The sequence below is a fragment of the Stegodyphus dumicola genome, chromosome 4 (genome assembly GCF_044657685.1).
Source record: "Stegodyphus dumicola isolate Sdum_Otavi_A_Nest chromosome 4, ASM4465768v1".
Classification (NCBI taxonomy): domain Eukaryota; kingdom Metazoa; phylum Arthropoda; class Arachnida; order Araneae; family Eresidae; genus Stegodyphus; species Stegodyphus dumicola.
In genome coordinates this window covers 27642038-27656520 of record NC_140771.1, presented here as the reverse complement: position 1 = coordinate 27656520, position 14483 = coordinate 27642038, and the positions used below count along the sequence as shown (strand labels likewise).

The window sequence follows — 14483 nt, the reverse complement described above, 5'->3', positions numbered from 1 at the left end:
AAACCATTAAAGAAATTAATTGACATTCAAATATTTCTACAAATGTTTCTGGAAATACTATTTTTAATCAATTAATTAGAATAAAAAATATTTGTACAGAAGTTTCTCAGCTACAAGAAGAAATTATTCTATTAACCAATATTTTAATTAATAAAATTCCAAAGCATTTTATTAAACATTCTCTCAAAAAAGCTGGCATAGTCTAAAAACAAAGTATTAATTTACAGTAGGAATCCCTATTTAGCAAATAGCAAGGTGGACAGAAATTTATAATTATTTTCCTTTAATAGCAAGAACATTTTCTTTTCTGTGAGACACAACTATATGACCTGGAGTAAAAAATGTTTTTGCAAAATTACAGCATCAAAATTATAAACAAACAAAACGGTTCGAAAATCTAATAAAATTATTTTCAATGTACACTGATCGAGAACATGTAAATAGCAGCAGTCAAACATATGAAAAAATAATAACAAATGAAAATTTGATCCAAAAAAACATTAAAAAGAAGGTTTAGATCTTAAAAAATTGCTTTTCACTTTTGGTTTTGGTATTTTTTCCACCTATCATGCAATTTGCCACTATGCTTCTGTTTTTATTTCCTTGCATGAATTAAAGAAAGTATTGGAATTGGGAAAAATTTTGTATATCATATTTCAAAGAAAATATCCATTTTGACCACTCGCGAATTCATCTGAATGATGTTCCTGTATGACACCTGTACGTATGAACAGAATAAAGGACTGTTTTCTAAAACAGATGGTAAAACAAATTCAGAAGATATTTTCCCACGACATTTGTACATATGTATGTATCATGCATAACTAAAAAATAAGTAGCCATAGAATACTGAAATTTTGTATGTGGGGCTACTATAACATGTAATTACACATCTCCCTTTTTTGTTGCAAGTATGTAAGTATATATATATATATATATGTATTGCTATTCTGCATCCCTAGTGCAGTGAGCTCATTTTTTTATTCCTAGATGTAGGTAAACTTTTATATACTTTTTTACTTTCTTATAGGTAGGTAAACTGCATTTGTTGTTTTAAAAGTGAATTATGTTGTTCTTATGATCCAGTTAAGGTTTTTTTATGCTTTTATGCATGCAAAAGTTGTAGAATTATCAACAATTTAAAAGTGCCATTAAGCCTAAGGAGGCCATCATTTGTTCACATTTGAAACTCAGTATACTAGTGAATTAAGTAAGATGGTGCACCAACTTCAATGTCTTTTTGCCCAGTGTGGCCAAAAGTTAACTTCTAATTTTGACCAACAAAAATTTTGTCTTTCTGTCCACTGGCCGAATTGCTTGTTTTGGCTTAAAAACTCTAATTGAAAAAATAAATAAATAAATAAATAAATAACTGTTTTTGACTGGTGTCTTGGGTTATTCCTTATTTAACAATTTTTAATGAAGATTGAGTTTTGCTGCAAAGTAAAAACTGAATTGATTGATTAGAAATATATCTCTAATGAAATTTGAGGAAATATGTTTAAGTGCAGCAAAAAATTTGTATAATTTAATATGCCATACAAGTCATGTGGTGTCCACATCAAGCATTTTGTTTTCACATGTGTTTTTTCCTGAATTGAGTAGGGGATGGATTTTAAAAGTATTTTAAATTTTATTTAAATTTATTTTGCATTATTACCATAACCTATTGCTGCTTTCATCATGCAACTGTATTAAGTTTCCAACTACCTTGTATTTATTCATTTATATATCTACATAAAAATGTAATAAAATTTTAAAGACATTTAATTGCCAATAAACCTTTAAATTTCTAATTTTCGCTTAAAGTACAAGCCTCATCCAAAGTATCTGCAATGCAAAAACTCTTGCCCAGTTGCTGTGCAGGATTTCAACAAAAACTCTAAGCTTATACATGTTACTGCAACTATTACACATTTTCCTTTGCAGCCTACGCTTGTTTGAAAAAAGGATGTCCCTTCGTTTGGCTACATCCATTCATTATTAAAAATGTAATATGCCATAATTAAAATTGTTGGGTGCAGATTACCCCCATTGTGCTGTGCCATATCGTAACATGTGTCTGAATAGAATAATCAACAAGTAATAAAAATATATTTGGATTATCAAGTGTTGTTATTCTTCAAAAGTTTCTGTTATCCTACTATAAAATCTATCGTGAGCTACATCTCATCTTTCTCTACTCTGGCCATTGCTTGAAAAATAATTGATGTCTTCCCTAGTCAAGCACTCATCTAATATCAAATTATCTGCAACAAACTAAATTATTATCATATATATATAATACAGTATGCACTTTTTTATGCTATAATTTTGCAATTTTTTTCTCTATTTAGTTTCTATTTTTATTTATGTTATTTATGTTATATTTATGTTATATTTATGTTCTATTTATGTTATCTCTCTATTTAGTATCTATTTTCTCTATTTATTTCTCTATTTAGTCTTTAGGGACTGGACTGATAAAGATACAGATTACTTTGATCAATTTACTAAGATTATATTACATTAGAATACCAGAAATCCGCAAAGCTTGGAACCAGAGGTTGTGTGGATTTTAGGATTTTGCAGATTTCAGGACAGAAAAGATAAATCATAATATTCAGACTAAAAGTGCAAAATAAATAAGGCATATTAGATATATTTAATTAAATTATTATATACATTATTGCAATAATTTATTACATGCATTAAATTATTATTACATATATAAATTTATTATATTATTCATTGTATTATATATACACAGCATCAAGGTTTGCCGATTTCACCTCATGCAGAGATTTCCGGTTTCGGATTCCGGTGTTAGAATCACTGTTGCTGTAAAATTTCAACAGCTTTTCTTTATTTTTCCGTATATCATACACAAACGTATTGCAATTCCGTACGATTATGCTATAAACCGAGGAGTAGCACCTGTCTCCATCTTTTGCAGAATTTGCATTACCATCAATGGAACGTGTTTACGTTTTTCAACGTTGCAAGTAGTAAAATCACGAGTGCGTTTCTAATCTGTAATTGTATTAAAAAGGGCTGAAATTTAAAATATTCTTAATTTATCCACAAAATATCCGGATTAAAAAAAAAAGGCAGCACTAAATAATCTCATGAAATAACAAAGCTCAGAAAATACAACAACCTGAATCATGAACTTGAAAGAAGAGTTGAGTGAATCGTCTGATTTCTTACCTCAATGCAGATTAGAGGGGGAAAAAACTTTTATCATGATGTGAATAATTTGGTATTTCTGTTATGACTCATTATTATTTGGTAATTATGACGTCATTATTCGATAAGTATTTTTTCTTCGATATTTTGTACTCAATGTTGCGATTTCCGGAACCTATAAACTGAATGTTTATATTTTGAGAGGCAACGCAGATTTCAGGTCGGTGAATTTTCGGTATTTGACTGTATTATGCTTTAATTTGCATCTTTGTTGGTTCAGAAACAGGTTGGTGTATTTGTTTCTTCTGTCGCAGCAGCCCCCTGATGATGATGGAGCAAAGATGTAATATAATATATAATGTTAATAGTAATAATATATATACATTTTTCCATTTTTGGTTTTGGCATTTTTTGTGCCTTTAATGCAGTTCAGCACTGTGCTTTTAACTTTTTTTGGGGGGGAGGCACATGGTTTGATCCAAATTGAATATGGGATAAAATTTAAACTTTTTTTTAAAATGTACTTCATTCTACCACTTGCTGTTGCTTTCTATGCCCAACTGAATCAAGTTTCAAACTGCTTTTTACTTCGTATTCATTCATATATATACATATATGTAATATTTTTTATGTGTAGTCGTGATAGCAGAGCAGCAAGACGGGACGAAGATGTTGATACCGAACCAAGTTCAGCTAATTACCATCTTTATTTCCAGGCACATTAGAATAATTCTTTGAAGACAATATTTTTTTTATCATAAACAATTACAATAATTTCTTATATACACAAATTAATAAGGCAATATCATTTTAGATGGACACGCAAAGCAGTGTGAATCTTGGTGTGGCAGAAGCTAGGAGAAGATGATGCAGTTTATTTTCGAGAAGTATTTATACAAAGTACACACAGAAAGTACTCTCAGCTATGATTGGTTAATTTGAGGTTATTATATACTCATGGAAGGATCTCGAATTTGGGAGAACAGATGAATTTAGGGAAAGCGCACCAAATCTAGAATCGTTAATTTTGAGGTTGTCAATTACTTTTAAAGCAGCTATTGTATTTTGTTATATCTTACATATATATATAGTCAGCCTTGTTATTACTTTAGGAAACATAATTGACTGTTCTGTTATACTTTCTACTTGTGATGCTGATTTCATCTTGTACATTCATCATTAAAAATACTTAAAATTTACAATAATCATGTTGAATACTTCTGACTGAATATTTAAGTGATCAGTGATTACTCAACAATTCAAACGAATATCCATTCTATGTTATGATATCAATAGATAATTATATCAACATAATTTAGAATGTCTTAAAAACTGGAAGCAAAATTTATCATTTTCTAACATATAAAACATTATTTTAATAACTTACATTCATATTCTTTCCCAATCTTAAGCTTTTTTAAAGCCACAATCTCATTTGACTTCTTATCTCGAGCTTTATCTGTTGAGATGAAAAGAAACTGTAAGCTCCAACAAAAATAATTTCACAGGAAATGAATATAAAGTGTATTCATTAAGTTTTTATTATCAATGTAAAAAATACATCACTAAAGACATGCAATTAAATGAATGCATAGGAGGTAATTTTTAATTAAGCTATAAAGCATTTGATACTTTATATCTTCAATTAAGAAAATATGTAATTAATATATCAAACATGTTTAAAACAATAAATAACTTTTATACTTTATTTTATTAATAATATAATATGTGCAGTAAAAGCTCTATCCGAAAAGCTTGGGAAATGCCGAATTCTGGATACAAGAAAGTTTTGGATAATTTAAAATATAAAATGTGCAATTTATTGTAGAAAAGCTAAAGCAATCAAAGAATTAATTTACAATCTAAAATTAGAAAAACAGTCATTTTATTTGTTATTAACTTGAATAAATACATTTAAATTATGTGAGATTTTGAAAGAAGGGAATTCTAGACTTATAAGGAGAAATAAAACATCATATTTGGTTACCAAACTCTATCGAGCATGAAATTTGATGGAAATCTCCCCAATCTTGCACTAGTCATTCCGGAACGTCTCTTTCTTTATTCAATTAATCTATGTATTATATATATATAAGTTACAGGACAAAATATATAAAAAACTTAAAATGCTAGTCATAGTTCTTCATTTTGCATAGCACACAGTGTTTACCCATTTTTGCATAAGTCACACTTTTCTTGATGTCAGGATCCCATAAATTTGAAAATACTGTATTGCATGCTGTTACATTAAAGACAAGACAAGTTCAATCTTTTTTTTTTTTTTTTTCCCCAAAAAAATATGACTGCAAAACTGATAAACAGCTATAAACTTCTAACTTTTTCTTTTTTCTTTTTTTTTTTTTTTTTTCAAAAATTAAACCTACTTGTCAAGAATTTATTGGGTTTACATAAATTCAAAGTGTTATATCACATTTATCATTGCTGGTGCTACATCACACTCTTTGGCAGCAGTTTTTGGTTGTTTTGAATTGAGTCCTATTCATGCTTAATGAAAAAATGGCTTTATAAGAGTTACAAATCTGTCATCTGCTTAACTTTACATTTAAAAAAAGGTTCTGAAATTCTGGTTACTTGAGCTTTTCAGTTAACTGAATGCTAGAATGTCAGGCTTTAATTATAATTTACAATCCACTGAATACATTTCATTATCATAATTTATAATGTGTGTTATTGTTATATATAAATTTTAACAGCTGTTCTACAGTCAGTGTTCAATAAATAAATGCATTCTGATGAAGCTAGATGTTGCATCAACTTTGGGATGCACTACGTCGCTACTCACCAATCATGTACAGTCAAAAGTCGTTAATTCGGACACCCATAATCCGGACCTAAAAGCTAGAAACTTCCTGCGCATGCGCCGTGTTGACACATGCGCAAAGGCGTTTACGAGTGCGAGTAAGACCTTTACGACTGCGCATATGCGTGTGCACAAGCGCAGAATACGTTTTCGCGTGCGCGTTTAATGTATAACGGATGGTATAAGCTAAAATTAACTAATTATCTATTTCAGTTAATGTTGATGATTGCGTTGTTCCTTAATCTTTGAATTGGATGCGCTTATTATTTTTTGCAGACTGTAAGAACAATTTTATAAAAGTAAACTTTGGATTATGTCAAATAGAATTTCCGATGCTGGAGCTCCCAAAGGATCTACAAAACGGAAGTATGTTTCGATGTCCGTCAAACAAAAAGTGGACTTGCTGCAAAAAATGGATAAAGACATGAAGAAGGTGACAGAGAGGTTAGTGAAAACGAAAAAATTTCGATTGACAAATTAGTCGGTATTCTTGGCACAGCAATTACGGGACTTGAACAGCGGAACTTTGTAACTGAACAAGAAATTATGTCTGTTTATAGAATTAAAGAGAAAGTATTATCACATAAAACAAAGCAACTTAAACAACTTACATTGAAAGAAATGTTTAATAAAGTAAACAAATAAATATTAAGCTTTTTTTTTTGTAAATTTTGATACCCTTTAGATCATAATTGTTCTTTATTTCATAAATTATGGTTTCATTTTTTTTTAATTTTAGAATTTCTGCATGCCATCTTACGAGATTAAAATTGATGATCTATAATCCAGAATCGCCGAAGTCCCGACGAGTCCGGATTAACGACTTTTGACTGTAGTGGATAGGACTATAAAGCTGACAGTTTGCCACATCTTTTGTTGCTGCATCATTTCAATGCTCTGGTAACACTAAAATTCAATTTTATTTTGTGGATGTTTGAACAGTCTTTCAGTATGGATGATACCTTTATTCTTTGTTGGAAGAACTTATTCATGACTTATTAGCCAAATTTTGTAATCCATACTGACTTTTTAAAGAAGTGGGGAGTCAAAATTTTAACCAAAAAAAAAAAAAAATCAACTGACAATGTCAAAAGAAAGTTCATTCTTCTTGCTTACTTACGACAACATTGCAGCATAATTATTCGAGGTGAAATAAATAATTTATCATATTTGGCACTTTGATACACAATTACAACTGGTTCCCCATTAACTAAAAAAGCACCATACGAAAACTTTAAAAATACAACTTTTATGTACACTTTACAATACAAATTTTTTTAATGTTCAACCTAAGTTATTAATGTCAAGAAGAACTGCCTAAAATGCATGCAATCATCTGTAAAATACAGAGTTTCATCTTGAGTCTGAAACAAGTTTTGCAGAAACTAAGAAGTACACATTAAATATAGATTGTTATAAAAGAGATGCATGATATTGCAACTTACATACAGTTCCATATGCTCCTTCACCAATATGGGTAAGTTTATCAAAATCCGACACAGGACGACACTTTCCAAACTGAAAATAAGATGACATCAATTACTACACATGCTACCTTATACAATTATAATACAGCTTAGAAATACATCATGAATAAATTTTGTGATCCATTTAATCAAGAAAACAAGCATTTACAAACTTGTTACCAATTTTGAAGGGAAATCTTTCTTTGCATATCTTTACATCTATTTTTACAACCCATTCACTGCCATATATTTTTTACATTCTTTTCTTTTTTCTTTTTTTTTCATACGAGAGATGCACAATTCTCATTTGCTTTGTGCTGTTGTTCTCCAAAGATGACAAAAACTGCAGAACACAGTTTACCACTAAACTAAAATTTTGAAATTCCCATAGGAGAGATAATAATTTGCAGCCACACTGGCAAAATTATCTGCCGATGAGTAAAGCCATCTGAAGGAATGTTATGCGCATACCTGGAATACTGCGCATATACTTTTGAATTGACAAATAAAAGCAGTTTTTTTTTTAAATGCAGAACACAACTAATGCCACTAAATTTGATAATGACAGGGTTCTTTTAAGGTTAGCCCCCAATAAATCCAGCCCCTTTAATAAATGTCTCTTTAAAAATACATTTAACCCCCTTTTTCTAATAGATTAACCATTCCAGAATTCCCACTAATTTTTGAAGCCTCTGCACCAATAAAATTTAATCACAGGCTTTTATCTTCAGGATTATTGTCTTCAAGATTTACCTTCTAGATTACCAGCATACTCTGCTTACTGGGCCGGGCCCGAGGGGTCACCACTCCCTGTTCTCGGCTTTTCGACGGAGGCGTGACCTGAAAACCTGAAGAACTGACTGGTCGTTTAGATGCTTCCGCCAGTACAACACGGGCGGCACATCCCATCAGGACGTTACCTAGCAAACTCGATGCCGTCTCACACCAAGCTACAGAACCATCAGGTATACGTCTTACACCAATCCCCTGAGGTCCAGCCATATAAACAACTCAATCCCAAGTTCTGGAGCCGCCAGGCTCGTGATTTTATACGGATTCTAGCCAGTAACTTCGCAGAGTTCTCTACATCGACCCCGGGGGGGGGGGGGAAGATGAAGGTAAAACAAACAATATAAACTTACCGCAAAAATGCCTTTTTTTCTTCCACTACACTGTAAATGTTACATAAACTTTATCACTACCACAATCCAAACAGATCTAGCAGATGTTAATGCATAATTAAGGCATTGTTTAAATCTGATTCTCTTTTATTAGTGGGTAAAAAAAGCATGTTAAATTCTATCAGCAGCAGGTACACATTTCTCACTTCACGTCACACATGCCAATACCCATCAACCAGAACTTCGAAGCTTGTCTGTTCTTGTCTGCAGTGCATCTCAAAATACAGAAATGGCCAGAAGCCTGTCAATTCCTGTTGCATTTAATTTCATTTTCCCATTCCTGTATTTTCTAGAATCAGGCAATCAGAATATAGGGTTGGCCCTGCCATTTGCTCAACAATAATTTTTGTGGCTTTTTGATAAGGATAGATATAATCAAAAAATATTCAAAATTCATCTAGAATTTTTTTAAAAAATTGTTTGTTATATTACACAATTTTCATTTATTGCAAGGTTAAAATATTTCTGTTTTGGGAACAAAATATACAATGAAATGAGTTTTGATTAAAAAAAAAAAAAAAAACTATGCTGCAAAACTCAAATTTTACAGAAGGAAAAAAAATTACTGTCTTACCTCACAGGGAGGGAGATTATGTTTTTTCAGCCTCATACTTATTTATAGGTAAAACTAAACACTACACCAGCACCTCTATAATACCACAGAAGATTAAGGTATTGCTGTGTCTTCATGTAATTGGGCATTCCAAAGAATTTCCCACAGGTGAGGTGAAGGTCTACCAACAAACAACCTTTCAAGAGGATTTGTGTATTTTGAGTTACCCCTTGTAAAACAAAGGTACTATATAGTTACAAATATCTATGTCTTCACCAGGATTTGAACATGGGCACTCAGTACAACAGTCAACTCCACTAACCACTACTCCATATGGGTAACATGATTTTTGTACACAAATGAACTTCCATACACCAAAATGAAGCTTAAAAAAATTCAGTAAGTGAAATTTCAAGTTAATCTTTCAAAGGGTTTGGCCCTTAAAACTTGAAGTTGTCAAAATGTCATGATTAAGTGGGATCTTCATTACTGTAATTTAAAAATTATGCTCTCAGTTTGTATTTTTGACTTCATTTCTCCCAACAACCATTATCCCATTAGTGACATGGCTTTATTTTTTTTTATACATACTACTGATCTTTTTCAAAACCTGCTTGTTTTGAAAAAAAAATTATTCAAAATGTTTGGGCAAATAAAAGAATTCCTTCAAAAAATTTCGAAAATGAACTTGCAGGAGTATGCGGACGCTTTAAATAAAGTGTTTATATTTAATAAAAAATGAAAATAATGAAGCATTCAATGTTTCACTGATATCCTTTAGCTAAACTATACTTTTCATGTGCTTTGGCATGAATTCAATTCATTTTGTTTTATGTAATAATGTTCCATTATATTCCATTCTTCTGTTAGAGCTTTCAAAGAACTATTATGTTCTCTCCCGCACACTATTTACAAAATGTTTAAGAGGACTTAAGTCGGAAAAATGCTGAGAAGCTTTGATAATTTCAGGATAATTGTATAATAATCACAAGAGAACATTTAGGGCTGTTTTGGATCGCTAACCTGATACAAAGAATGTACTTTGTATTCCACATTTTCTTACAGATGGTTTTGGTTTGGTTTAATTTATTTAATTATGGCAAAGCTATCAAGGACTATCTGCCTAAAAGGAGGGATGCCTCTGTTCATGACTTTCTAAAGAAAATTGACTCGTATATATATATATATATGACATATGGGGAAAACCACGAAAATTCACATGCAGCCAGCTCCTTTGTCGGAATTCAAACCCCGGACCAAGCTACCAGCATTCCCTAATTTTACTACTCGGCCACAGGTGGGCTCTTCTTGCAGATGCTTTCATGTTTTCGTTACGAATATTTATATGTTTACAATGATTTATATCATTTTCTATAAAAATTAAATTTATCATCCCAGAGGCAGAGAAACATTCCCATATGCATTTTTGTATTCAACTCTTTGTTTGAATTTTGCCACAAAAGTAATTTGTTCACTGCCTCCAAATATATTAAATTTCAACTTGGCTGCGACCATAATATTGTTCCATATGATAAATCTTTGCTAACCATGGACCATTTGCAAAGACCAGGCAAATTTTCCCTGACAAAAAATTTCCTTCTAGCTGATCACGTATTGTTTCCATACGTCCTAATGATTCTTGCAATAATTTCAGGGTTAATTTTTATTGCAAACCATTCTAAATCGACTGAATGTTTTATAATACAGTACAAAGTCTGCAATCTGAACGTCCATTATCCAAAATGATCTATAATCCGGACTCAAAGCCACAAACTTTTTTTTTTTGTGTGTATGCTTTATGCATGTGCCTAATGCATCTGCGCATGCACGTTTAATGCCAAGCATGCGTGTTTAATGGCGTGTTTAATGTTTATGCGTGTTTAATGTTTAGCACAAGAAATGGAGCAACTTAAACAACTTACATTGAAAGAAATGTTTAATAAAGTAAACAAATAAATATTAAGCTTTTTTTTGTAAATTTTGATACCCTTTAGATCATAATTACTCTTTATTTAATAAATTAAGGTTTTATATTTTTAATTGCCATCTTACCAGATTTAAATTGATGATCTATAATCCGGAAAACCCTTAATCCAGAATTGCCGAAGTCCCGAAGAGTCCGGATTACGGACTTTGTACTGTACTAATTTTTTTTTATCTTGTGCAATCTGTTGTAGGATAAACCTCATATATTTAAAGGTTAGCTCGGAATGTCTTCAAGACATTTTCAACACAGTTTTCATTATTTTATAGCATCAAAGATAGTTGAATGTTTTGTATCAATGATTTATTGAATATTCATATACTTTTATCAGGTTTAAATAACGAAATAATTAAATTTATAACAATTTGCTGTTAATTTGCAGTGTGTTACCATGGTCATTTCAGATATGGAAATATTAATGTATTTTGCTAAACAAGTAACAGATTTCAGATACAGTTCTTATGATGTATTTTCACGTAAACAAAAATATCTCATACAAAGCATTCCAAAACGTTTTTAAAGTTGTAATTATTATCCGAGTTACTTTTGGAACTTCTTTCTTATAGTGGACCCCACGACTGAATCGCTAATCAAACGAGATATCTCAACAAATCTGGCTATACCTTGCCATGTAATCATATATTAGCACCGGCTATATATCTTTATACCTTGCCATATAAACATACATTAGCACCATGTTTCATTTTTTACTATAGCCATGTATTCTTACATTCTTAATTTTTCATGAGGTTTTTGAATTTGCATTTTTAGTTAACAATATATTCATTGCTATTTTTTGTGAAATAGGATGTTAACTATCTTTAATTTACCAAATAATGAGGTGGATGCCATATCATTTTTTCAAGAAAGAGGTTTTTTTACCTGACAAATGAGTATGCAAAAACGAGCAAAAGATGAAACTGTACGTCAACAACAAAACCATTTGGAAGTGCAGTGTTAAAAACTGTGAAAAAAGGGAGGGCTTCTGTGTTTAAAATTGGTTCAGAGGTTCCAGAATATTGTTTGTCACTGCAATTAGATTTATGTGTTCTTGGGCAGAGGCGTTGATGTCTATGAAATGGTGTTACAAACAGTTTAATAGTTAGCTGCAGTTGACTGGAACAATTACTTCTTAGGAAATGACGTGAAAGTATAATTCTTATGGTAAAAATATATTTTAGGGCACCCCTTGACAAAACTTGGCAATTTTTGGCGTATTTTGGCTTTGTGTAGTAGCGATTTTACGCAAGCCAAAATAACAAGTCAAAGACTTGCACAAATTCAGTATCCATGTCTGCCAAAAATCTCCAAGTTTTGCTAAGGGGTACCCTAAAATATACTTTTACCACAATTTTATTACAAGGAATGTTTTCATGATATTTGTTTTGCAATAAGTAAAGCTTAAAACAGATATACCAAAAATAATACATCAGAAAAAATTTGAAGTCTGTATCTCAATATTTAATACAAGATCTATGTAAATAAATTTTAACAATACAAGTGTCCTAAAACAAATATCAGTACTTTTCTGTTTCGCCAGCGCAAATTTCGCCAAGTAGACTTTGCTGGCGACAGCATATTGTATATACACATAAAGAATGTTAACAAATGTTAGTTCTAAGAATTTTTTATTTTGATATGGTTTGATTTTAATATGGTTTAAAATTATGTAAAGCCAATAAATAAAGACAGTAAATTTGTAAAAAGACATTAATTTAAGAATTTATTATGCTTTCATGGTTCAACATCCTGATTCACCAATTCTTATCACGTGACCCCAAGTGATCTCACGTAAACTACACTACAAAAATCTAATTCTTTCAGTAATTATCCACATTAATTTCAAGTTAAATCTTAATTTGGAATAAGAGTTTAAATGCAAGAATTATTTCAATTCGTATGAATAGCTTACTCGAATTATGTAAAACCGCAGTGCTTTACTTCACTAGGGCATTCTCATCAGAATTGATGAATTTAACCCTTCATTTTGCCTTTCTATATTTTCGCCTTCCGGTGAGCGGTTTGATTGCATCCTAATTGACTTAATTACCATGAATGGTCTTAGGGCATAAAATTTAACTATCTTGTAAAAATTCTATGTAGTTGCATGTCAGTACTGAAAGAAACAATCAATCTGATAAGAAATGGCTGCGGCTTGTTTTGAAAATGAAGCGGCTTGTTTTGAAAATGAAGCGTAAAAGGTTATCAGCAAAGACATTCTGTTTGGCATCAATTGTACCATATTGGCGACTTTATCGTTTGCGCCAGCAAAACGGAAAAGTACTCAAATATTAGCAACTGTATACTGCATTTTTTTAATACATAACGAATTAAAAATCACAGTACTCAGCTTCCTTTATGCAAATTGACTCTAATAAACGAATTAGACAAAAAATTAATTAAATTACAATGAGAAAGAATATGGATGATTTACACTACATTAAAAGGAACTGCATTCAACAAAGTCAGTTTTCTTAATTTTTCCAACTCTTAGTGTCTTTAAGCTCTACATATGATGTTTTGTTAGTATAATATCACAATATACATATATAATTTAAGTTTAAAAGCATTCTATTAAGAAAATATGCAAATTCTCAATAACACATAACTAACGCTAAACATAAATGCTAACTCTTTATTCCTTCCAGTCATTTTGCTAACTTATAACTACACGCTAGTATCAGTAACATCTGACTTTCACTGAAAGAACGATAAGAGGACAAAAATACTAAAAATCTTTTTTTAAAAATAAAATCATAATCTAATAGGAGCGTTCCTTACTCTATGCGCTTCTGGAACAACAAAAGGTCTCAGATCAAACGATATTAGTCTAAAGCCTTCCAGAGACGAATTTCCAGATTCTTCTACAGGAACATGTAGTAAGCCTGGTATAGCTTGACTCATAATATACTTCAAAAAATGCAAATCTTATATAATTGAAAACTTCTAAAATTCAAAATATATCACAATATAAGGACGTACGTTCTTAGACACAATATTTATAAACTAAATCATACCGCGGAAAATGAAACAAATACGTGTGTTGCCATCAGCTCAATAATTCATATAATACAAATGTAGTTCGAGGCTTCGCTTTCGCTTCAGACATTTTGAACGTGCAGTTTTCTTGTTTAGTATTATTTTTACGGATTCTGCCGTTGGCCTTCGTGAGTGAAGGTGATTGAATTTGCTTTTGCTTAGGAGAGTGCAGACTCTAAACATGTGCCGATAGGCAGGAGTAAACATGGCTGGACAGGAGTTAAGGTACTGGTGCCATCTATTGATGAAACAGGAAAACTAAAAGATAATT

At 31.1% G+C, this 14483-nt stretch overlaps 1 protein-coding gene across 1 annotated transcript in view; it reads right to left on the bottom strand.

The window, feature by feature from the left end:
- LOC118194028 (cyclin-dependent kinase 10-like) overlaps positions 1–14249 on the bottom strand; it is a 65374-nt gene extending 51125 nt beyond the window's left edge. Inside the window, exons 1-3 of the mRNA XM_035365240.2 lie at positions 13955–14249; positions 7435–7507; positions 4556–4627 (exon numbers count right to left, since the gene is read on the bottom strand). Of these exons, the coding sequence (XP_035221131.1) occupies positions 4556–4627; positions 7435–7507; positions 13955–14077 (268 nt within the window). The 5' untranslated portion in view covers positions 14078–14249. The remainder of the gene's footprint in view (positions 1–4555; positions 4628–7434; positions 7508–13954) is intronic.
- Positions 14250–14483: the final 234 nt, after the last annotated feature.